The sequence below is a fragment of the Trachemys scripta genome, chromosome 11 (genome assembly GCF_013100865.1).
Source record: "Trachemys scripta elegans isolate TJP31775 chromosome 11, CAS_Tse_1.0, whole genome shotgun sequence".
NCBI classification, from domain to species: Eukaryota; Metazoa; Chordata; order Testudines; family Emydidae; genus Trachemys; species Trachemys scripta.
Window position 1 is genome coordinate 44,407,370 of NC_048308.1, and position 26,621 is coordinate 44,433,990.

The 26,621-nt window shown below is 43.3% G+C and overlaps 1 protein-coding gene across 6 annotated transcripts in view; it reads left to right on the forward strand.

Moving 5' to 3' along the window:
- The window catches only part of ITPRID2 (ITPR interacting domain containing 2), a 64,960-nt gene that overhangs the window by 30,165 nt on the left and 8,174 nt on the right, over positions 1–26,621 (forward strand). For all 6 annotated transcript variants that reach the window (XM_034785417.1, XM_034785413.1, XM_034785412.1 and 3 more), the window contains 7 exons: positions 12,244–12,326; positions 16,107–17,294; positions 19,884–19,961; positions 21,565–21,692; positions 22,604–22,754; positions 24,138–24,203; positions 25,023–25,436. In XM_034785417.1, the coding sequence (XP_034641308.1) occupies positions 12,244–12,326; positions 16,107–17,294; positions 19,884–19,961; positions 21,565–21,692; positions 22,604–22,754; positions 24,138–24,203; positions 25,023–25,436 (2,108 nt within the window). The remainder of the gene's footprint in view (positions 1–12,243; positions 12,327–16,106; positions 17,295–19,883; positions 19,962–21,564; positions 21,693–22,603; positions 22,755–24,137; positions 24,204–25,022; positions 25,437–26,621) is intronic.

Sequence of the window (26,621 nt, forward strand, 5' to 3'; positions counted from 1 at the left end):
AAACTAAAATGGGTGGCTATTTTTCTCTCCATTGAAATAGGCTGGAGGTTATTAAAACATGCCTAAGCAACGTTGAGTTCTACAGCAGCCAGTGTCACCCATTAGCACACATTTTTCATTTTTAAATTAATGTTTTTTTTAAAGTGACTTGCAAATTATTAAGAACATGAGAACGGCCATACTGGGTCAGACCTAAGGTCCATCTAGCCCAGTATCCTGTCTTCTGACAGTGGCCAATGCCAGGTGCCCCAGAGGGAATGAACAGAACAGGTAATCATCAGGTGATCCATTCCTTTTTGCCCATTTCCAGCTTCTGGCAAACAGAGGCTAGGGACACCATCCTTCCCTCCCCCCCCCCCTGGCTAATAGCCATTGATGGACCTATCCTCCATGAATTTATTTAGTTCTTTTTTGAATCCTGTTATAGTCTTGGCCTTCACAACATCTTCTGGCAAGGAGTTCCACAGGTTGACTGTGCATTGTGTGAAAAAATACTTCCTTTTGTTTGTTTTTAAACCTGCTGCCTATTAATTTAATTTGGTGACCCCTATTTCTTGTGTTATGAGAAGGAGTAAATAACACTTCCTTATTTACTTTCTCCACACCAGTCATGATTTTATAGACCTCTATCATATCCCCCCTTAGTCTTCTCTTTTTCAAGCTGAAAAGTCCCAGTCTTATTAATCTCTCCTCACATGGCAGCCGTTCCATACCCCTAATAATTTTTGTTGCCCTTTTCGGAACCTTTTCCAATTTCAATATATCTTTTTTTGAGATGTGGCAATCACATCTGCATACAGAATTCAAGATTTGGGCTTACCATGGATTTATATAGAGGCAATATGATATTATCTATCCCTTTTTTAATGATTCCCAACATTGTGTTCGCTTTTTTGACGGCCGCTGCACATTGATGTTTTTAGAGAACTATCCACAATGACGCCAAGATCTTTTTCTTGAGTGGTAACAACTAATTTAGACCCCATCATTTTATATGTATAGTTGGGATTATGTTTTCCAATGTGCACTACTTTGCATTTATCAACATTTAATTTCATCTGCCATTTTGTTGCCCAGTCACCCAGTTTTGAGAGATTCCTTTTGTAGCTCTTCGCAGTCTGCCTGGGACTTAACTATCCTGAGTGCTTTTGTGTTGTGTTGTGTTGTATTGTATTGTTTTGCTATTAGTGTTTGTCAAACACTGCATTGAGACTGCTAAGTATCCCTTAACATGGTAAGACCAGCTTGCTGTACTTTTTAGGTCATGTCTTGTAAATGGCACTGAACTAGTTTATCCAGTATGCTCAGAACTGGCATTTGTTATTACATAACTCAAATGTAGCTATGTTTTGCTTGTGGGGTTTTTGTAGGAAGACTGTAGAGAGAAATGAAGAGCTTCAGTTGCTTTGTGCTGTAAACATAAAGTGCTGCTAAATGTCCAGTATAAAAAGTTATTGCAAAGTTAGATGGAAGGAAGCTTTTGTTAGCTGGAAAACAAAGTTCTTCAATTAATGATGACTTGCATTTATGCAACAGCGACTTCTTTCCGGCACCTTCTGAATAGAGCTTCACAAATACAGGCTGTACATCTGTGGTGTAAAAGACATAGCCCTAGGTTTTCAGTGTCTAGCTTGTGGTTCCTTAGGAGTGCCTGACTTTCAGAAGTTGAGCAGCCAGCTGCCAAAAATCAGACCCCTTCAAGATGTCTCAAGTTTGATAGGCAAAATCAGGAGTCACTCTTGAAAATGAAAGCTATAGTAATGGGCTAGTATTACACATTACTGGCAACACCACCGTTAATTCCAGTTGATATTTACTGCTCCAGGTAGGGCGGGTGGGAGTGTACACACATGTACGTATCTCTGTACATATCTACAGAAAGAGGCCTGAAATTAGCCAGATATTTGGGGGAGTTCACGCTCATGCCCTCCACATGCTGTGATGCCCCTTCACTTTTCTTGAGGGAAGACTTGTCAGGGCTTATTGTAGCAGTGTCCTGCTGTCACGGTTTAGTGCATGTTTGGTTACAGACAGTGATCTGAGCTCCTCTCCCAGGCAGAGTCAGCAGAGTACCAAGTGGGAAAAAGGAGGCACTGAGGCAGGGCCGGCCCACAACATTTGGCACCTGAGGCGGGGAGCTCAAATGACACCCCCGTGCCCCTCGCTTGGGCCAAAACTTCGAAAGGTCTCAATTCTGCCTTCTTCCTGTTCTACTCCTCTCATGGTAGTGCTTTGATACCTACCCCAATAAAGGAGAACTAACAACTTAAAATGCCTTGTTCAAAAATGTTAAGTAACACTTAACTTTCAAACGCCTGAACAGTAAATGTAACTTTTCTTGTCTGCCTAGTAAACACTGGCATTTTTATCTCTTTGATTGATCAAAGTGGTGCTTTCTGTGCCTTCTTGGTTGCAATGGAGGTTGCCGATGCCTGCTTCCTGAAGGTCCACAGTCTGGGTCAGCTCATGCTCTATTGCAGGCATCGGCAACCTCCGGCACGCATGCCAAAGGTAGCATGCGAGCCGATTTTTAGTGGCACTCTGCTGCCAGCTGGAGTCCTGGCCGCCGGCCCCACTCAACCCGCTGCCTGCCTGGATGAATGGAACCCTCGGCTGGCAGCGGACTGAGCGGGGCTGGCAGCTGGGACCCCGGCTGGCAGGAGCCGGTGGACGGAACCCCAGACCAGCAGCGGGCTGAGCTGCTCAGCCCGCTGACGTTCTGGTTGCTGGCCCCGCTCAGCCCGCAGCCGGTCTGGGATTCCGGCCACCGGCCCCGTGCAAGCTGGGGTCCTGGCCACTGGCCCCACTCAGCCCGCAACCGGTCTGGGATTCCGGCCACCGGCCCCGTGCAAGCCGGGGTCCTGGCCACTGTCCCTACTCAGCCCGCAGCCGGTCTAGGGTTCCGGCCACCGGCCCAACTCACCTCGCTGCACTATTATTTACTTTACATACAATAATAGTTTAGTTACATAATATAGACTTATAGAAAGAGACCTTCTAAAAACGTTAAAATGTATTACTGGCATGCGAAACCTTAAGTTACAGTGAATTAAATGAAGACTTTGCACCTCACTTCTGAAAGGTTGCTGACCCCTGATTTACTGAGATGGTTGCAAGGCTGACCAGCCTCTCCCGTGTCATTGTGGAGCGTAGATGTGTTTTTATTAACTTCAGCTTGGAGAAGCTGCTTTCTCCACTGGCAACTATTACAGGAAGTGTTAGAAGTATGCGCAAAGCAACAAAAGCATTTGGAAAGAGGGTGGTCATTTTATTTGCGCACATATATTCCACAACAGCCTTTGGAGTTGATCCTGCTAAAATGTATCTTGAAAGGGCTTTCAGTTCATCACCTAAATCACTCGCATCAATATTGCGCATATCGTCATGTGTCAACACTGTCTCTAGTGTCCTGCATTGCTGATGTAGGTGGTCTTCAGGTATAGTGAGGAGTTTTGGAATATCATACGACATCCCAAATATACTGCTGTGTTCCTTGAGCTGCATGAAACGTTCTTCAACTGACTGTATTGCACAGTCTAGCACCTGGTTAAAGAATTCAACTTTGAATTGTTGTTTGGGTTCTCTTATGGGATTATCCCATGCCTCATAATCAAAATGCCGTCTTCTTCGGTGACTCTTGTATTCTTGAATGGGTGGGAAAATAGCTTCAGTGTGAAGTTCCTCTGCCAACTTCTGTGCACTCTTCAGAACGTTTTGAAATCCCTCATCCTACCAGTAAGACTGTAGGTATGACTTTGTTTTGTCAGTTGTTCCATTGCTCTAGATATATCAAGGTCAACACCTTGGAGTCTCTTGCTTACAACATTTATTTCAAACAGTATGTCATGCCACAATACTAAGCCACACCAGAAATTTGAAGTTATGTATGTTACTGGTGATTCCATTTCCCTCTGCCACTATTCTCCCACAAACAGTTCCTGTCATACCATTATCCTCTATAATGGCAACTATGGCATCATCTATCTTCTCAATTTGGTGTTTGATAGGCTTTATTGCCTCCACTCGACTTTCCCATCGTGTGGCACTCAGTGGTTTCAGTGTCAGAGAGGATGTTCCCAGATGTTGCTTCAAAAATTGCCATCAATGAGTCGATGCAGAGAAAAATACATAGATGCTTTGAATTACATTAAAAAATTCAGCAACCTCACTAGAAGCTGATGCTGCATCACTGACCACCAAGTTCAATGAATGAGAACTGCATGGGGAAAAAAAGCTCGAGGGTTTAACTCTCGAATCCGTGTCTGCACTCCTCTGTTCTTTCTTTTCATGTTGGCACCATTATCGTAGCCCTGACCTCTCATGACAGCTATCGCAATTCCTATATCTTCCAGTTTTTTAAGAAGCACATTTGTCATACCAGCTCCTGTAGTATCATCAATGTCAATAAATACTAGAAGATGCTCTGTGACAGTCACCATTACAGGGACATTTTCACTAGGTTCTGTTGTTGTTACAAAACGCACCATTAAAGCCATTTGTTCTGTATGGCTGATGTCAGGTGTGCAGTCCAGAATAACAGAGTAATATCTTGCTGACTTCAGATCTGCCACAGTCTTCTGTTTGACTTTTGTTGCCAGTAACTGTATGATCTCATTTTGAATTGTTTTTCCAAGGTGGTGTGTGTGTGTGTTTCTTGGGTGGTGACTCTTCTTAGATGCTCCTGGAGTACAGCATCAAACTCAGCCATCAGTTCCACAATTTTAAGGAAGTTTCCATTGTTTGGCACATAGAGCTGATCTGAAGTGCCACACAGTGCTAGGTTTTGGGTAGCAAGGATTCTCACAATGGCAATGAGCCTTTTCAGAACATTTTGCCAGTAAAGAGATTCTGATGCAATCTTCTCTTGATGCTGATCATCTATGGTGGCCTTTAACCTTAGTCTCATCTCAAGCTCTTTCCACCTATGAAATGCTCTCTGGTGATTTGCTGCCTTCTCATGGCATGCCAGATTTTTCCAGTCCTTTGTTCCTGTAGAACCCCATGTGGCTGGAACATTCGGGGAAGAGTTTGCAACAAAAACAGTATGCAGCATTCTGGGTTTTCGAGTACATAAGCCATGGCCTCTCCACTTTGTCACCATTGGGGATTTCACACCAGTATTGTGTTGGATGGAAACTTCTATTTTCATTGTCTTTGGGGAACATGAAGTTTTTCACTTGCTGTGGCCCATGCAGTACAAGGAAGTCCCTCAAGCTACTGCTCAAGTGGGTCCACAGTCCTGGATCATCTAGACCAGTAGTTCTCAAACTAGGGCCGCCGCTTGTTCAGGGAAAGCCCCTGGTGGGACTGGCCGGTTTGTTTACCTGCCATGTCCGCAGGTTTGGCCGATCGCAGCTCCCAGTGGCTGCAGTTCGCTGCTCCAGGCCAATGGGGGCCACGGGAAGCAGTGACTAGTACGTCCCTTGGCCCACGCTGCTTCCTGCAGCTCCCGTTCGCCTGGAGTGGCAAACCGAGGCCACTGGGAGCTGTGATCAGCCGAACATGTGGCCGCGCCCGGTAAACAAACCGACCTGGCCTGCCAAGGGCTTTCCCTGAACTAGCGGCGGCCCTAGTTTGAGAACCACTGATCTAGACTTAAGGAACTAAACTCAACAGCAGCTGTTTCTTGCACCTCCACCGCACTCTTCTGATCATTTTTCTTCAGGAATGTGCATGGTTACATCCATTTGAGCTGGAGATATGGATGCTGCAGTAGCTTCCAGGTCACTTGCACTCTGACTAACTGGAAGATCAGGCATCTCCTCACCACTCACATCCTCACTGGGCCTGGAAGGCTCAACGTGAACATTTGTGTCTGGGTATCTCAGGAGAGCTCCTTCCTGCTTAAATAGAAAAGCTTCCTTTGTTTGCTTTCTTTTTTCACTCATGACTGCTGTTCTGTGCCAGCTATAGTGGCTCTCAACATTCAATTGAAGGGGACAAATAAGCAGGCTGGTAGCAGGGCCTGAGAGAGGGACGATATCAGCGTCTTAAGGGCCTAACTGGCTCCTACTACTTCAGTTGACTGCCTGTTCTCCTCAAGTGGGTTCAGGGAAGCAGCAGGAAACAGGAAGGTCTCTGAGAAGCTGGTGTTAATCAGTCCAGGCTCCTGGAGGTGCTAGAGAGGTACATAAGAGGCGGCTCCTCTCTCTCTCCCTGCAGCTCCTGCTGTTTTCTGTTATTCCCTCTCACCTTTTCTCCTGCCTGCCTGTTATGTCTCTTGTGCCCTCCTTCCTCCAGCACAGCACTCCACCATCTCTGTGAATCTGGAGCAGAGAGAATACATATGCACCAGCAGCAGCCATAATTTTCTACACTCTGGGTCCTAGTGGCGCCCCCTTCCCCCACAGTCTGGCACCTGAGGCAGCTGCCTTAGTTCGCCTCATGGTAAGGCCAGCTCTGTACTGAGGTGAGAGTACTCTTAGGTCCCCATAACTAGGCACCTCCCACCCAAATCTGGAATACTGATATAAAAGCTTATTGCGTTTGGGTTCATTAGTATCCATAATGCAAAACATTGCAGCAAATAACCCAAATATTGCTAGATGTTAATGAACAGATTCAATGCACTTCTTCCTCTTTTCTCTACCAGAAGCACAAACTCAGGCAGATGATAGCAGAAACACTATTCCGATGTTTAGGTAAGCTGCCATTAGTTGACTGGAATGATGAGAATCCTACTTGGTTGAGAGCTAAGTAGGGTAAAGTAGAGTATAGTTAGTTATTCCACTATTTGTTAATTACCGTGCCATGCACCCATCAAATGCAGACATGCTTATAAATCGGGGACTCCTATATTCTCTTTTCTTCAGAGTTTTGTCGGCCTAAATGTTTTTGAATGCATAAATTCCACTGGCATATTTTGAATATTTTAATGGTTTAATTGGTTGTGTTTTTTAGTATCACACCTACCATGCAGCGCAGGGAGAGTGCATTCATTCCTTTCCTAGTTTAGTTGGACCTTGTGTTAACTGTTCCACTTTATCTGTTCATCTTGGTTGGCTGCTACTCTTCCCAGTTTCCCTTTCATAATCCCCTTATGGCCTCTTGCAATCTACTGGGGAAGAGGTCCTTGTCAGACTTTTTGACGAGATGATGCTTATGGTACAGTGAAAACAGTGGAGATGCAATGGGCTTGATTGACTTCCTCTGGCTGGTACAAATTACACTAATCTAAATGTATGGGAGGCCACTCAACCCAGAGGCCACTGAACACCGGGTGAACTGCCATGCTCCCTGGTGTTCTGTGATGGAAGGTAGCTTTAAATTAAGCTTTATAACAGAGGCAGTGCACATTTTCCACATCCAGGCATGCCCTTCATAAGCCAGCACTGCCCTTTTTGGGGGGCTGAGTTGGACATCTGCAGTCCGATTGTGGAACGTGGGTTGTAGGCACCTTATAAGATTGTCCCTCTTCCAGGAAAACTCACCACTGCCTGGGATCGGTGCCATTTTATCCATAATTTATCTAGCTCAGTGTGTCCTTTGCACCTTTTTCTAACCTGTATGAGCCAAACATGTGCTCCAAAATGTTGGAAAGGGAGGAGAGTCTCTGAATCTGTATCCGAAACCCATATGCAGTTGTGTGGAGGATACTATTGTATATCTGCATAGCCCAGCATATTAGCTGATACATTATTTTGACTCCATAATAGAAATATTAACTCCAATACTAAAGGAATATCAACAGCACTCTTTCTTAATACCTTTACTGCATACACAGTATGGCAGAAGGGTGTTTTTGGTACATAAAGGGAATATAGATAAGGTGTGGTGTTTTAGTGTAAGGAAAAATAGGGTAGGAGCACTGATTCACACTTGGATAAAAGTTATCCTGTCTATTAAAAATGCCTTGCCTGATTAATTCAAAATGTCCTCCCAAAATTAAATAAATCTGTGAAATTGTCAACACAGGTGAAATTTGGAAAAGAGGTGTCCCCCACCCACCCCAAAGTAGTAGTTGCTGAGGGATGTTGAGGCAGATGCAAAAATGTGACACAACAGAAAGCGATTTAAATTACTAACTGGCTTTAGCAATTTGCCCCTCTAGTAAGCAGAATTAGGCTTTGAGGGTCATAAAGATTTATTGTTGTGAGAAGTAAATATTCTTGAGAGGCAATAAAACTTCATGAAACAAGAAACCAGTTCACATATTGGTGAATGTCTTTATCTGAAATATTAGGAATCAATTCACTATACCTCTGAAGGTCATAAGCAGCTTGATAAGAACGGCCATACTGGGCCAGACCAATGGTCCATCTAGCCCAGTATCCTGTCTCCTGACAATGGCCAATGCCAGGTGCTTCAGAGGGAATGAACAGAACAGGAAATCATCAAGTGATCCATCCCCTGTCGCCCATTCCCATCTTCTAGCAAACAGAGGCTAGGGACACTTCAGAGCATGGTTTCGCACCCCCACCCATCCTGGCTAATAGCCATTGATGGACCTATCCTCCATTAATTTATCTCGTTAATTTTTGCACCTGTTGTTGTCTTGGCCTTCACACATCCCCTGGCAAAGAGTACTGTGTAGGTTAACTGTGCATTGTGTGAAGAGATACTTCCTCTTGTTTCTTTTAAACCTGCTGCCCATTAATTTCATTTGGTGACCTCTAGTTCTTGTGTTATGAGAAGGAGTAAATAACACTTCCTTATTTACTTTCTTCACACCAGTCATAATTTTATAGACCTCCATCATACCCCCTCCCCAGTCATCTCTTTTCCAAGCTGAAAAGTCCCAGTTTTATTAATATCTCTTCATATGGAAGTTGTTCAATACCCCTAATCATTTTTGTTGCCCTTTTCTGTACCTTTTCCAATTCCAGTATATCTTTTTTGATATGGGACAAACAGAACTGCATGCAATATTCAAGGTGTGGGCGTACCATGGATTTATATAGAGGCAATATATTTTCTGTCTTATCTATGCCTTTCCTAATGATTCCCAACATTGTTCGCTTTTTTGCCTGATGCTGCACATTGCACTGATGTTTTCAGAGAACTATCCACAATGACTCCAAGATCTCTTTTTTGAGTGGTAACAGCTAATTTAGACCCCATCATTTTATATGTATAGTTGGGATTGTTTTCCAATGTGCATTGCTTTGCATTTATCAACATTGTATTTCATCTGCCATTTTGTTGCCCAGTCACCCAGTTTTGTGAGATCCCTTTGTAACTCTTCGCAGTCTGCTTTGGATTTAACTACCTTGACTATAGTCAATCAGGATGCTTCATTTGCATATGGAGTCTGATTTGATGTATGTTTTCTCTTGTAGGCAACAATGAATAATAGTTATTGTTAGCTAAGTAGTCTTGTGTAATTATGTTTCAACATGTTTTGAACACTGTTTTACAGATAGAAGAATGCAGGAGCATTCCTTCCTTACTGAATGTTTTGGGGAAAATATGTCAATTAGCAATACTGCTGTTTGGTCCTGCAAAAAGTTTTTACTATATATGTATTATATATGTCTACATCTTAGGAAGCATGACTTCATAGATGTATAAAGTTCTGTACTATAGAAGAGTTATTGTGAAATGTACAATGGGTGTCTGCTGCAAAACTTGCAGTTATAAGTTACTACTCCCCTCTTTGTATACATCTTATCTGAACCAGGAAGACTTCATTGTAATCTTACATTTTTAAGATTAGATAGCGTGATTCCATGCAACAATAAAAGACAGATTTTGTATTGTGTCTTTTATAGCTTTAAAAAAGTGTAATTAGATGGTAACTTGAGGGAACTTTAAAAGAAAGTATTAACTGTATCCTGGACTCAGAGAGCTCAATCCAATTCTAAACAAAGTCAACTGAGAGTCTTTCTGTTGTCTTTGGGAGTTGGGTTGGGTTTTCTGTCCTGAGGTGGCAAGTAGTTCATCATTCCTGGGTAAGGTGGTTACCAAGTTAACAGGGAGTGCCTTTGGGTTGTGCAGATGTTGTAGGAACTGCGTGAAACATTTGATAAAAAAGTTAAAAAAGCATTTCGCCTGTTTTCTAGTTCATGGAGCTTCTGTGCACGTGCTGTTGTGTTTAGTTATTTATTTTTGCATTAGTAAAATTTTGGTTAAAATTAATATAAAATGTTGTGCTTGTTTGGGCATCCAGCAGTTTAGAAGCTGCTTTCATAATGTGTTTTAGTGTTGTTTTCAACTGGATGTGTTCTACGATGGCAGTTGAATAGTTGAAGTCACAGGGGGTGAGATTCTGTTCTCTACCTCCTACGCTGAAATAAAAGACTCATGGCATGGTCCTGGCTGGCTCAGGTCAGCTGATTTGGGCTTGGACTGTGGGGATAAAAATTGCTGTGTAGATGTTTGGGCTTGGACTGGAATCTAGGCTTTGGGAGCCAGCCCCTCATGGGGTCTGAGAGTTCACGCCCAAATATTTACACAGCAATTTTACAGCTCCACAGTCCAAGTCCCGCAAGCCTGAGGCAGCTGACCCAGGCCAGCCACCGGTGTTTTATTGCTGTGTAGACAATACCTGAAGAAGCACGGTACTGAACTCTCAGCCCATGGGACAGGGTAGGAGCTATAGTAATATTAAGGCATACTTGCACATCCTGGATTTCTCCAAGGGCTAAAGAGGCCTATGGGCCTGCCTAAGTTACAGTGGTCTCTTCAGAATGCCCACTGGGCACTGTTGCTACCTGAAATCTCTGTAGTATCTCATGCTGCAAGCCTGCAGTCAGCATCTGCCCCCAAAACATCTCAACTGCTAGGGCTTGTGAAGGTATCCTTGGCAAGCAGCCTTATGGCTGCCTTTGCAGTTCCTGCACCCGGAGAATCTTTCCATGGGTGGAACCAGGGCTTTTAGAACCCCCTTTATGCTATTCCAGCCCTCTTACCTAGAGCAAAGGAAATGGGGATGAGGCAAGGGAACAGGGATGAGGATCTCACTCTTTGTGCTTAGACTGATCTCCTAAATGTCATGTTTTCTGGGGCATTTTCTCAGACTACATTTTGCATGTGTGCCCTCAGCTCCCTGCAGTCTGGTCTAGACTGGCAGAGGCTAGTGGTCTCATGTGGTGTCCCCCATCCCCCCTCACTGGAGGAAGGAACAGACCTGCCATCTGCTGCAGTTGTTGGGTGGGAGGGGGGAAGTGCAGCAAACCACTGGAGCACTAACTGCATGTGTATCTGAGTGGCCACTGGCTCAGCTTTGGGGAAGGAACCTCGGAGGAAGTAAGGGGTTAGTAGCAGCAGCATAATGCATTTTTCTCTCCCCACCCTCGAACACATGAAAGAGAAATGTAAAAGATGGCCAGTATCCCACGGCTAGTCAACATTTCCCAAGTAGGACATTTTGAGAGAGCCTTTTGTACTTTCTCATGATTCAAAGCAACCCCTGACCCCCCCCCCCAAAAAAAAACCCCACATGCCCCCAAATTTTGCTTTTTGTGATGCATGATTTGGAAACGGGACCATTCTGTTTCCAGTTTTCAAAGGTATCTGTTGTCTTGGCATCTCAACATAGCATAGACTTTGATTTAAAAGTCTCCGTATATAAACTTTGTCACAGTTCCCTTCTCTGTGGTCCAGCAAGGACACCCGCTCTAGGCTCCTGGCTCCTTAGCCATCACCTCCCTTGGGCAGAAACCTGCATCTTTCTTCCTCCTGATTGGGGTGTGACGGCTGCACAGTTCTCTGGCTACCCTGTGATATTCCCAGCAAGCCAGAATGCCTAGACAGGACAGGCTCCCCAACTCCAACAAGGGCTCTGTCAGGAGTTAGTCTTTCAGACCCCACAAAGGGTTTTTTCTGTGGCTTACCAGCTCAGAATAAGCACACCCATGAATAGATTAGTCTTTCCTTTAGACAGTTTGAGCCTTTGATCTTGAAATTCCATAATAGGCAGACAGTGATCCTCTCCTCAGGGCATAGCTTCAAAAGGCTGGGTTTTTGCATAACCAGAGGATGGTGGGGAATTTGCAGTCACCTCCCTCTAGAAATTCCCAAGAAAAGCACTTGACCCTGTTTGTCCCCAAAACCCATTCTTGTCTGGCACATTGTTCAATATCTTTTGACATTTATACCACTTCCCAGGGTTCACACCCCATCTCCCTCCTAGAGAGATTAAATACAATCCAAGCCCACAATGGTACATAAACCATTCATTTAATACAATGGACCCCAAAAGAGAATTATATTTAATTCAATTAAATCTCCCAAGGATATTGCAGGAAATTTGCCAAATCTGTCTCAAACATCTTATAGTCTCCTTGTTATTTTCCTTTACAGACCATCTGTTCCGAACTGCTAGTCAGCATTCTGATAGCAGTGGCTTTGCTGAAGATTCGTCTACAGATTGCTGTTCGCTTCAGGTAAGCTGCTCGTTGATTCTAGCACAATGAGTCCCTGGCCCATGACTAGGGATTTGAGGGTATATCTACACAGCTCACGGCAGTGAGCCTCCAAGCCTGGGTCAGCAGACTTGGACTTGTGGAGCTCACTAAAAATAGCTGGGTAGGCATTGTGGCTTGGGCTCTGAAGGCTAGGGAAGGGGATACCTACACAGCTATTTTTAGTGCCGTAGTGCAAGCCCAAGTCTGTTGAGCCAAGCTGGGGAGCTCACTGCTGTGGGCTGCCGCTAGCTGTGTAGATGTATTGTGGTTGGAGAAGTAGCTGATTATTGTGATACTGTTTTTGTTTTGTTTATCAGTCCTGGATCCTGACAGGATTTTCCATTTCAGGACTGGACTTGTCTGGTCTCCCTTTGTAGCTTTGCATCGACTTTTTAAAGTCTTCTAGATGGATGATCTGACCTGAATGATTTGAGACTTGGAATAAGCTTTAAGTTCAATATTTCCTGTTCACTGATTTTTGGTAAACCTTTGCTCACTGGCTGAGCCTTTAAAACTGCTTCCTATTCTTTCATAATATCCAATGAGCAAAGATTAATATAAATGGACAATATGTTTTTTCTGCTAATCATTCAGTTTTCATATATTGATGTCTGTTTTTCCCCCTCACTGGGGTAAATCAAGAGTAAATTGATTGAAGTCAATACTCTAACATAAAAGCAAGAGTAGAATCATTCCCTGATCCGTGCTGGTCTTCAAACTAGTTATAAAACCTGTCTAAGGTCCCATGTACTCTGCTAAATAAAACCATAACTTCTTAGTGGCCTAGATAGGCCCCAGTAATGATGGTTGTCTGTGTTCATTAGAAAAACACACTATATTTTGATTGCAATTTTACTTGTTTTAATGGGTACATCAAGAAATTATGGTGAACAAGACAGTATTGGTTTGTGCTATGGAATATTTAGACTGTTGTCTTCATGGTTTCATTTCAACCAAGTACATAGTTGAATGAAAAAATGTGGGTGAGTGGTTAGGCTAATATAAGAAGAAAGTGAGAGCTTGGCAGCTAGGGGAGAGGACTTGGGAAAAAGTCTCAAGGAATAAAAATGGGTATAGATTGTTTTCTAAAATTATGGTAAATTAGTGCCATCTACTGTTAAATAACTTACTCTAACAGCTCCTTTGAAATACAAGAGCAAACTGAAAAAATTGGAGCTACCAATACATCTCCCACTCCTCCAAATTCTAAAATAAAGATTTCTGAAGCAGATGTTGTGTTCTTTTGGGTTGTTTTGAAGGGGGATATCAAGGACTTCCTCTATCAAGGGGAAATTGGAGGAATTCTCCCTCCAACAATTTTGAGATTGTGGCGATGACTTGTGGATGAATAAGGTATAACAGTACCCAGACAGCTCTGTAAACTTTGTAAATTACATTAGTTTACATGAGGTATTTCACTAAAATATTAACATCTTTTGGAGATGGGAAAACATTGGACATGCTAATTTCCTTTGGCATTCCACGTTACTTCAGCCTTCTAAACTTATTTGTGATAGTTGTGCAGTGTTAACAGAAGCAACAAAGAGATTAATACCTATGAGTATGAAGCTCATGGCTGAAAATTCTGTTCAGGGCAAAGTAAAGATGGAGAGTATTGCCTAATATACTCCATAAATGATCTAGTAAGAGTAAACAAATAGATAGAATCATTACGGTGATGCAGAGCAATAGAAATTAGAGATGGAATAAACTTCCTGGATCTTCTAATGCTACTGCCATGGCAAGCCCCTGATTGTACCCTATGCACATTTGTCCTAATATCTTGTCCAATCTAGCTTTTAAATGTAGAAGCCCCATTGTCTGGTATCACTTCCCCAGGGGAACCATTCTACAGTCGAATAGAACTCACCCTCAGGAAACTTTTCCTGCTATTCCTTTTTATTATTTTTGTTTATATTACAGTAGTGTGCAAAGGTCCTAGTTAGGATTGGGAGCCCCCATTGTACCTATGCTCTGTTCAAATGCATATGCAGAGACAGATCCTGCCATGAAAAACTTACAATCTAATTTAAGACAGGACTCAAAAGTGAGCATGATTGAACAGTGGGAGAGAGAGGAAGGCAGGATAACAGTGGTAAATTCCCAAGAGTTACATAGGCTAGCACAGGGGTGGGGCCACATCTGGGCATGAAAATTGTATGGTGGGCCATGAATGCTCACGAAATTAGGGGTTGGGGTGTGGGAGGGGGTGAGGGCTCCGGCTGGAGGTGCGGGCTCTGGGGTGGGGCAGGGATGAGGAGTTTGGGGTGCAGAAGGAAGCTGGGGGTGGAGCAGAGGGATTTGGAGTATGGGAAGGGGCTCCGGGCTGAGGCAAGGGGTTGGGGAGTGGCATGGGGCACGGGCTCTGGACTGGGGGTGTGGGTTCCAGGGTGGGGGCAGAAATGAGGGGTTCTGGGTGCAGGAGGGGGCTCCAGGCTGGAGCAGGATGTTGGGGTGTGTGGTGGGGGTGCGGGCTCTGGGGTGGGGCTGGGGGTGAGGGGTTTAGGGTGCAGGAGGGTGTTCCCGGCTAGGATCGAAGAGTTTGGAGGGTGGGAAGGGGATCAGGGCTGGGACAGGGGGTTGGGGCATGGGAGGAGGGCAGGGTGCAGGCTCCAGGCAGCACTTAATGGAAGCAGCAGCATGTCCCCCCTCTGGCTTCTATGCGGAGGTGCGGCACTGGCTAGGCAGCTCTGCGCACCACCCCGTGAGCAGGCGCCACCCCTGCAGCTCCCCTTGGCCAGGAACAATGGCCAATGGAAGCTGTAATGCCAGCGCTTGGGCTGGGGGCAGCATGCAGAGCCCCCTGGCTGCCCCTACGTGTAGGAGCCGGAGGGGAGACATGCCACTGCTTCCGGGAGTTGTGCGGAGCGGGGCAAGCCCACGACCCCACTCCCCGGCTGGAGCGGGGTAAGCCCCTAACCCTGCTCCCAGGTGGGAGTTCCAGGGTCGGATTAAAAGGTCTGATGGGCCGGACACGGTCCATGGGCCACAGTTTGCCCACCACTGAGCTAGTAACGTGGAACTTGATGATTCCATGTCATGTAACAGTACTGGGATTTTGTGTGTGTTTTTAAATAAATGAAATATGTGTTCAGCCTAAATTTTCCCATTCTTAATTTCATCCCATACCTGGAAGTGACACCAAGTGCACTAATCTAATAATTCCTCTCACTCCTTGGTGTTCACCCCTTCTATATACCTAGATATTTCCAAGACAATTATCACCTTAGTGTATCGGTGTTGAATAAGAACCTTCAGATACTGGTGATGTCATATCTGGACACTCCATTCCCCCTTATTCATCATCTACCCAAAATATATATATTTGCTATGTTCTAATATATTTCTTTATAAGTCCCTGAAGCCCTCAAATTACTTTGCTCTTTCTCTCTGATCTACTTCCATTTTATCTTTCTGGCAATGAGGTATCTAGAATGGAACCTAATATTATAAAGTTGTATAGAAAGGACCCTGGATCACATGCTTTGTAACATGTATTTTATTGTATTTGCCTTGGCCTGTTTCAGTCTCCCATCTCATTACATATTCCTGTTTAACTTTCCCTCCAATATACTTCTTTCAGCATTAGAGATTCCCAAATTTCTCTCCCCCATTGAATACCTGTATTTAGGATTATTTTCCCCCAGAAGTATGGACTTTCTCTGTTGCTAGCCTGAATTTTATTAAGGTAGAAGTTGTATTCTTAGTGTTCTCTCACTTCCTTTGCCATTTCTCCCATCTCTGCTTTGCCTTTCACAGGTTCATGGCATGGGAAGCAGCGCTGACAGCTGTGACAGTGAAACAACAGTGAAGTCGCTTGGTGAGGAGATTAAGACGCCAATAGCCAAAGAACAGACGAATTTCAATAAGTTTGAGGAAAAGGAATTTCTCCTCACAGACGTGGAAGTACCTTCTAAGAACAGAACAGGAGATGTTGAGAAAATCATGGAATGTATATCTGTTGAGAGCCAAGGTAGTAAAAGCAAGCAGACTCAGACATCAGATACGGATCAGGGGGATTTCAGTACAGAAAGTGAAGAGGTTTCCATTCAGCAGAAGGAATCTGAATTACTAGAAGAAGAAGGCAGTGATGAGAGTGATCTGGACAAGAGCAGTGAATGCGAGTTTCCTCAGTACCAAACACACCATATTCTCAGATCAATGGCATCCATTGAAAGCAGCAGTTCATCTTCTTCTGCTGTGGATAGGGTTAATGTTGCTTTGCAAAGAGCCCAGACGAAGATCAGCAGCACTTCTGATTCCAGACTAGGGCGCACTTTACTCACGTCAAAAGATTTCTTCCTCTTAAAGCAGAGGCACCAGTTTGCTGGATCAGGTTATCCTCTGAGGCGGTCCCAATCTCTCCCTACTACATTACTGAATCCCGTGAGAGTTGTGTCTTCTGTAAATGTCCGGTTATCTCCAGGAAAAGAGACTTTGTGCAGTCCCCCTTCTTTCACCTACAAGTATACACCCGAAGGGGAAGAGAAACTGGTGGATGAGGACAAGAAATCAGTGACCGAGACAAATGACAGTGCACCTACATGTAAATCCACGCTGTTCATTGCCCCGTCATCCATGAAGAAAGAAACTTCCCAGAGTGAGCTGAACAGGTCGGTGGATGAATCCAGTCAGAGCAGACTACAGAGCTGCCCATTGTCCATACCAGCACACATATCTCAGTCAACATGTTCTCTGCACTCTATTCCTTCTGATTGGCAAGACAGGCCTTTGTGTGAACATATGAGAACACTGAGCAACCATAGCATCCCAAGCGTCTCAGGATCTTCCTGCAGTGCACTAGCTTCTGGTTTTGGATGCCCCTACTCCCCAAGGCATGCTGGATATCCTCATCGGCCTCATGCTATTAACCCACCCTCTACTGTTGAAATGCAGTTGCGCAGAGTCCTGCATGATATCCGCAACTCTCTGCAGAATCTCTCTCAGGTAAGAGGAAACCAAATTCAGAGCTGCAGTCAAAAGGGGGTTTTTTGGTTGGTGTTGCTGTTGAAGTCAATGCAAAATGTTAATCTGGTCTTAAATGTGATCTGGATTTATCCCATGTGTGTTCTGTCAAATAAATCAAGTTGTAACATGATGACTCCAAAATGTGACATTTTGTGCAGGGTTAATTTGATGTTAATTATGAGCTTCTGCATAAGATCATCTCTCCAACCCCCAAGTGGCTTTGCTTTTACTGGCTTTCCTTAATGCAATTGACACGATGATGATTGTACTTCGTGAAATTGTGGAAAAAATGAACTGTGTTGTCTAACTTGGACTTGCTCAGATTTTTTTTTTTTTTTACACGTTATTGTCCTCACCTTCAAGGATCTGCTTAATTCCCTCTTCTCCACTCCATGCCTTCAGTTAGCCAACGTTTTCTTTTTTACATTCTCCATCCTTTCTGCTCTACCAGCCTCAATACCCCATTAGTCCCTGTATCCCACAAACATCTTTATCTGTCCATTTGTGCCATCCCTGTACATGGAACACTGTTCCATTCCCCAGCTGATCCACAACATGCTTCACTCTTTCCATTCAAGTCCCTGGTTAAGACCCACTTTTGCCATAATGCATACGTGAAACTAGCCAGCTTGGACATCTGATTACTCAGAATAAATACATTAAAATATAAAATCCACTCTTTACCAAGTTATGCCAGGCACTAGCCCTTCCTGATTAATCTCATAGTTTTATTGATATCCTTCCTTCTCCACCTTCTCTCTGGCTTGATATCCTCTTAGCTGGCTAATTTTGGCTCTGATCCTGTATGCTACTCTGCCTGGGCATATGGGTCTACGTGGTCAGAGCAGTTGCAAGATCAGGATGTTGGAGCCCAATCCTGTCATGTGATGTTTGTGGGTGGATTCCTATGCCCTTGTGGAGCCCCATTCATTTTGATGGGTTTGATGCGGGGCAGGACATCAACTTGCGCGCACACTGTTGCAGGTCCAGGACCTCAGTCTGTATGCTTTTGTGGTGTTTGCCACTTGTCAAAATTTAGCATTCAGTCTTGGCATAGGGCTGACTATACTGACTTTGAAACCACTGGGACTGCTTCGGGCTCTAGGTACTGTGCTGGTAGTAAGTGTTTCAGACTCTGACCTCATGTCTAGATTGAGAATTTTACAAGGAAATTCTTTCCAGTGGAAGCATGTGTAGACAAGGCTATGGAAACTTTACAGTCTTTTCACCATTATGTTAACTAAACTTGGTGAAGAAGAAGCCACTCGAGCCATGTCTGTAGCAGGATTCTTACTGGTGAGAACACCAGGTCAGCTGATGGAAATGAGCATTGGTGGGAATAATTTTTGTAAAATATCCTAATGTAGACAGAGCCTGACACCCACACATCCCAATCCCGCACCAAGCATATTCTCAGCCAGGTCAGAGTCTCTATCCTGTTTACTACATTTCACTCCATCAGTATTATTACCGGAGTTGTTTGCATGATAATTTATCTGCTTTTCTTTATTCTTTGTACAAAGTTGTCCTCTGTCATATGACAAGCAATTGCTGCAAAGATGACTGAAAAGTTCCAAACACTAGATTGCAACTTCAGGTCAGAGATAAAGAAGAACAGATAAATTCCCAGAGGGTGGGGAAGAGAGGGACTGAAACCTTATAAAGCTCATGTTTAAGCAAACCTCCTCTTACAATTTATTTCAAATTTTCTATGGCATGTCAGTTGCCCTTTGAACTCTCTCAGAATTACATTGGACAAACCACATTTTTCTCAAATATTTCAGCTATGTGCAATTGTTTTCAACTGCAACATGTGTGTACGTGTAACACTTTGCAAATTCTGCCTTGCTGCACCATTCCTGGATACAGCAAAACAAAGAGAAGCGGTTTTCTGAAAAATTATGAAGGCAGGGACCTTTGGTTGCAGGCAACAGGTTGACATAAAATACAAAAAGTGCAAATCTGCACAGTAAAGGTGTATGTGACCATGAGGTGAAAGTGGTTTTTGTTTGTTTATACAAATCCTTTTAGCAGCCCTAGAGGTGTTGGTTGCTTGTATTCCATTTTTATGTCGCATTAGCAGGGTAGTCAGAACTACTGAAATGTCAAAGACGTTAAACAAATGGTATAGGCCCAAACATATCCTTCTTTCCTGTTTCCTCCAGCCGACATGATAACTTCTAAATGGTTATTTTTCTATCTCAAGTTTTAATTCAATGCTTTGCTGGTACTGAGCCTACAGGAAAGCATGCTTCAATGATGTCCTGTCTCCCTTCTCTTTGAAGGCTGTTCTGCATGCCCCTCCTCACATCAAAACCCCCTCTCATCCTAATTATATCCATTGTAGAGCACATACTGCCACCAACGCGTTATTGTTTGACTGTTGCTGCATGTTTTAGTTTCCTTATCAAACTTCGCACAGCCGATCTTCTCTTTTAGGGTTCTGTACTGCTGCCCGTCACCGTAGTGTCAGTGCATGAGGATTGATTTGTAAAATGGTCTTATTGGCTTTTTCAATTACAGTGGTTTGTCTTTTTATTTATTTAGTTATTTATTTATTTATTTTAGTACCCTGCGATGAGAGGACACGATCTTGCTGTTGGCTCCTACAGTACTCACAGATCATCCATTCTACCTCTGTATGAAGTAAGGGACAGTACATTTGTTTTTATTAGTAACTAGTAATATTTCAGTAGTACCCGGAATGTGCTGTGTACTGTACAGACACAAGTCACCAGGGCCCGATGAAATACATCCTAGAATACTCAAGGAGCTGAGTGGAGAAATATCTGAGCCATTAGTGATTATCTTTAAAAATCATGGAAGATGGATGAAAGTCCAGAGGACTGGAAAAGGGCAAATATAGTGCCAATCTGTCAGAAGGGAAATAAGGACAATCCCGAGTAGTTATAGACCAGTCAGCTTAACTTCAGTACCTGGAAAGATAATCAAGCAAATAATTAAGCAATCAATTTGCAGACACCTAGAAGATAATAAGGTGATAAGTAACAATCAGCATGGATATGTCGAGAACATATTGTGTCAAACCAACTTAATTGCTTTCTTTGACAGGGTAACAAGCCTTGTGGATAGTGAGGAAGCAATAGATGTGGTATATCTTGGCTTTAGCAAGGCTTTTGATACTGTCTTGCATGACCTTATCATAAACAAAGTAGGGAAATACAATCTAGATGGAGCTACTATAAGCTGGTTGGAAAATCATTCCCAGAGGGTAGTTATCAGTGGTTCACAATCAAGCTGGAAGGGGCTATCGAGTAGGGTTCTGTAGGGATTGGTCCTTGGTCCGGTTCTTCATCAGTGATTTAGATAATGCCATAACATTTGTGGATAATACCGAGCGGGGAGGGGTTACAAATGCCTTCAAGGATAGGATTAAAATTCAAAATGATCTGGACAAACTGGAGAAATGGTCTGAAGTAAATAGGATGAAAGTCAATAAAGACAAATGCAAAGTACTCCACTTAGGAAGGAACAATCAGTTGCACACATACAAACTGGGAAATGACTGCCTAGGAAGGAGTACTGCGGAAAGGGATCTGGGGGTCATATGGATCACAAGTTAAATATAAGTTAACAGTGTGACACTGTTGCAAAAAAAGCAAATATCATTCTGGGATGTATTAGCAAGAGTGTTGTAAGCAAGACACAAGAAGTAATTCTTCCCCCCTGCACCGCTCTGATTAGGCCTCAACTGGTGTATTGTGTCCAGTTCTAGGCACCAAGTTTCAGGAAGATGTGGACAAATTGGAGAGAGTCCATAGAAGAGCAACAAAAATTATTAAAGGTCTAGAAAACATGACCTATGAGGGAAGATTGAAAAAATTGGGTTTTAGTCTGGAGAAGAGAAGACTGAGTGGGGACATGATAACAGTTTTCAAATAAGGCCCCAATCTCACAAACACTCATGTATGTAATATTTTAAAAACGAGTAGTCTTACTCATGAGTGGAACTAACTTCATGTTGAAAGTTATTGATAGGAGTGAGTGTCTGCAGGGTAAGACACTAAAAGTTAAGCCCAAATCTCCGTAGTTTTTTAAACTGGCTGCTTTTCTGTGTCTTAACTACTTCAGCCTGTGACTCCAGTCATGTAATCTGTGAGTGGGCCTTTGTGTGAAAGTCAGTGGAGCTCTGCATGCGGGTGGAGGTCCACTTGTGTGGACCCAATTGTAGGATCGGGGCCTATAAACAAAATTCTGTGTTTGACACTTCTTGTTCATACCTTTCTAGAATACTTTCCAGGAACTACAGGTTGTGAGGCGGAGTCTAAACTTGTTTAGAACACAAATGATGGATTTGGAATTGACTATGTTACGTCAGCAAACAACAGTTTATCAGCACATGAGTGAAGAAGAAAGGTAAATGTCATTGTGTATGGTTTTCTTTTTAAAAAAAGAGAGAAAATAAGCACATATCTAAACTTATTTGGTCCAACAAAAATTATTATATGATAAGGGACCTGCTCCTGTTCCCATTCAAGTTAAAGGCAATTTGCTCATTGACTTGCCATTCAGCAGGACGAGGCCTGAATTTTCTCTCACATTTTGGTTACTATCTCCCCCCAGCTGCAACGTGCAGTTTAAAAATGGCACTCATTATTTTGGCTATGTTTAACTCCTCTGACCATGGATTTCAGTAAGAGCTTCATCCAGATGATCTGGAACAGTTTTAAATATTGCTCATCTACTTCTTACATTTAAAGCAGCTCTTGACTGGCCTAATTCAAAACTAATTAAATTCACAAGCAGTTTGCCTGTTCATAATGGCCTCTTGACCCTGTGCTACCACTGCTTGTGAAGAGAGAACCAGGCAGGAGAAATAAATTTTGATCATGATGTTGCTGCTGATTTTCTTTAAATGGATTCATTTTAAAATTTTAAAAATGTATATAAATGTCTAAACTCCATATGCTTGACTATATTGAATTTAATTTTAAACTTATGGAACACATTCCCTGTTATGCAGAAAAGGAATGTGGCAACCCAACCCCCTTCTCTTTTACAGACAGCCACTGACATAAGTTTTCTCTTTGAACATATCCCCTCCACCCTACCCCACCTCCTTAAAAAGAGATGGAGTTCACCTTTTGCTCCCTTCCCCTTCACTAATGCTCAGGAGGCAGCAGGTTTCTTGTGAAAGAGCATCATTCAGTCCTGAGGTACACCATGGATTCTGTTGTCCTTGCTGCCCCGGTGCTTCATAGAATGTGATGGATTATGGCTCTTTGCTAACAGAATACTGTTGTTCTTTATAATTTACTTGCATATAGATACGAAGCTGATCAGCTCCAGAGTTTGAGAAAATCGGTCCGCATGGAGCTACAGGAGCTAGAAATGCAGTTAGAGGAACGTCTACTTGCTCTGGAGGAACAGCTTAGAACTTTACATACGTCTTCACCTTACAGACCTCAGACGCTCACAGTGCGTGTTGCTCTGCAATAAGTATTCAGATATCTTAGCAGCTTGTTTACTTTAATTGCATGCTGAAGTAAGCCATAAGGTCTCCCTTACAGAGCAGAAAACACCAACTTGGAAATCAAAATAGTCTCCAACCAAAGCTTTGAATATTTTCCTTGACTAGTTGGGAAAATAATTTGTTGTATCTTGGAGATGTGTTTTTAATTTAGTGCAGAAGTGACACTTCATTGTTTTCTGTCAGGGGGTCTTTCAAATGTGAAGAGGAAATCCAAGCTCAGGGAAAACAAACTAAAATACAGTGTTCCCCACTTTGATGCTAAACTGTTTTCACCTAGCTGTGCAGATCTTGTTCTCTCACCCTGGGATTTCACACCTCTTTTTTCTTCTGCCATTCTCCTCTTTCTCCTGTTTTCTTCAATCCCCACCCAAGAAATCTACCTAGGCTCCCACAACCTTAACCATCATGCATCACTGCAACTCTAGGGCCTGGAGGTGTTCCCTCAGGAGCTCATCCACGTTGCTCCTTTTGCTAGCCAAAGGTCATTGTAGAGAGCTACAGGAGGTGCATATGCCTCAAATAGGTCGAATGTGCTACCTCCAGTGTTGCCTACCCAGTGAATGAAGGACTGGACATAGATCCAAATTCGTCTCTGCTTTTCATTGTCCCATCTTTTTTCAGGTTTCCTTCGCCTTCTCTGTCTCTGCTTTGCTTCCTTTTTTTTTGCTCTTCTTTTGCTACCACCCTACAAATTATGTATGTGCCGCTGCTAAACAATTAAGGAAGCACTAGTAACACAAACATTCCCCTAGGAAAGAAAAGAGACATACACCTGTGTATATCAGTGGAGTAGGAGAGAAACCATTTTATGTCTCTTCTTTTTTTTTCCCCCCTCTCCTTCTTCCACCACCCTCTCAACAAAGTACTGCTCTTGTGTGTCTGCTTCTGCCGCTCCATCTCAGACCATGGCACTGATGAGAATGACATAGTCTCTGACCATTTCTCTTACCTCTCCCAGCCAATATTGTTATAGAAGTTCTGTGTGCAGGAGCAGGAGGGACACAGGCCAGATCCTCCTCTGTGGGACTCTGTCACGGAGAAATGTTTGAAGTGCAGGAAGAACAGCAAACTCTGAGATTACTGTGATCCAAAGCCAAATTTAAAGTCTTGGAGTATTATAAATATACATATATTTTAAAACCTCTCATAGAAAAAGGCCTGCTTCTAAAATGACTGAAATATACCCTATTTGACCAGCTTTATATGTGTCCTGATTTCCATGTTTTTACTTCTTCAGAATGTTTCCTACTACACAATATATTATTTATTAACATTTGACAGCTTAAAAAAACCAAACCTCAACACACTAATTTTGCTTATTATTCCAGGGCATGTATGGTAGCAGAAGCACTGATAATCTATCATGCCTTTCTCCACTGAACGTAATGGAACCAGTAAGTAATTTTGTTTTAAACATTGTTAGAAAAGGCTTTCTTAGGAAAGGCGGGACAGGGTTAGTATTTAGTAGAGGCCTGATCCTGCAAGCACTTACCCAGGTGAGTAGTCCTGTTGAAAACAGTGACACTGCTCACATGATCAAAGAAACCCATATACATAAGTATTTGCATGATCTAGTTTATGTTTTAGGAGACGTGTGGAGGGCAGGTGTTGCTTGGGAGTGGTTGGCTATTGTTGGTTCATGGTGAGGTTGTTGCAGTACTTCTCAGTACTGGTCAGTTATTTGCAGTTCCAGGAGCTGTGGATAAGTATCTTTTTGTCATTAATTTATTTAGATTTAGACAAATAGAACTATAACAGACTTCATAAAAAAAGCTGGCCAGAATTTGCAGAAACACAGGCAGCTTTCAGTTGCTTTACTAGGGGGAGAAACAATTCAAGACTTAGGGATAGTCTTCATCAGCTTTGACTGGGTGCATCCATTGTTACAAAAGTCAGTGGTTTGCAGCACTGCAGTCATTTTTATTTAATTTGGCTTTAAATAAAAGATTATTCCTTATGATCCTTGGTTGCAGTCACAAAGGCAAAGCATATACATATCATGGAATGACTAAGTGACTGAATACATAAGAAAAATAGGGAGAGTCCTGTCTGCAAATGACTTATATGCTTCTGCAGAACAGTGTGAATTTGCTTTGCCCGTGAGGTGCACAGGCAAAGCACCACTGAGTACCATTTTTCTAGCTGTTGTCATCTTAAGTCATTATAGAAAATACAAGGGGAAATAAGAGAAACTGGTTTCTTTGCACTCCTAGGTCTCTGAACTTATTCGAGAGCAGTCGTTTCTGAAGTCAGAGTTGGGACTGGGATTGGGAGAGTTTGGTTCGGAAACTCTTCCAGCAGAAGGATCAGAGTCAGTGTTCTCTCATGGAAACTCGGATTCTTCTTCAGTGTGCTCCAGTCACACAAGTAGAAAAGCTGCTGTAAATTCATCTGAGCTGACTGGAAAATCCAAGACCCAAAGCAAGAGGTTATACCGAGCATGTGTTGCCTTAACGCCCACCCCGCCGGCAAGAGCAGGCACTGAGCAGCAAGCTGAGTGCTCTGAGGAGTCTGGAGACTCCAGATCAGAGGTGGAACAAAAACCTGAAAAAGTCCCTCTTGTGCCTTCAGTTGATGACATTCACAGAAGTGTGGAGAACGAGGAGCTGCAGCAAGTCATACGGGAGGTGAGAAAAGATGGTCAGTCTACTGGGGTCCTGGATTTTTAAAATGTTGCTTAATTGAGGTTGTAGTTGTACTGCACTTAACTCTTTGATACGGAGAAGCAGGATACTCTCCCCCTGCCCTCCCTGCAAACTCACTGGAGCCTGCCGCAGTGGACCTGCTGTCAGCCACCAATGGGTTGAACCATAATTGTTTGTTATATCTGAGCAAAACAGTTAACAGCACATAAAAGATAACTGGTTAGTACCATGGGGATGGTAGGGAAGAGCCCTCCAGCGCCTCTGCTTGGTAGCATGAAAGCATATCAGACTTCAAACTAAAATTACATGGAAGGTGTTTCTCTCAGAAGTTCATCTGGCGGTAAGGGCTATTTGGGGTTAATTTATTGATGAAACATTGTATCCAAAAGGTCTCAACAGTAAATTTTAAGGAGATTACTCGCCACCTCTTTCCCTGCCCCTCCCCACAAATCATTGCTGGTTCTAGGAGTGTGACTGGAGTGAGCCATGGTCAGAACAGAAATGACTCCAGCTCTTCTGAACCACTATAGTGATCCCTATCTGTGTGTGTGAATTTGGACCCGTTATCTGCTGTCTGGTTGCCAGATTCTTCTGCAGGTTTGGTTTTAAAATAGGACAGTGACACATTTTCTTAATTGCATGTAACTGACCATGATAATTTAAACTTCATGACACCCAAAATACCAGGGAAAAGGAAATCAAAGATTTTTCTCCTGGAAGTTCTCCTGTGAGAATGTGGACTTTTCGCTCTGTGCACTGAGCACAGGAATGGGAACCAGAAAGTTTTAATCCCAGCTCTGAAAATGACTCACTCAGCAGGTCACTTAAGGCTCAATTGTGGCTTTGAACCCTGAGAAACGGCAGCTTGCAGTTGTGCTGTCCCAGGAGCACACCACGACCAAATTGTGACTCTCTGAGCCTCAGTCTAATACCTGGTCCCAAGTTGCTCCAGGATGTTGGGGGTGGGGAAGTAGTCTGATCCAGCTCTATACATAGTACAGTTGTACAAATTATTTTCTCCGGCAGGCCAGTTTATCTCCCTCTACCTGTGTGGAAGAAAAAGTAGCAGCCTTAGGGAGATTGCCTTCTCCCACCCTCCTTCCCCTGTGTTGCCACCCACAGTGCAGATAGCCTATATAAGTAGGAATAAGGGGGGGCCTCATGCTC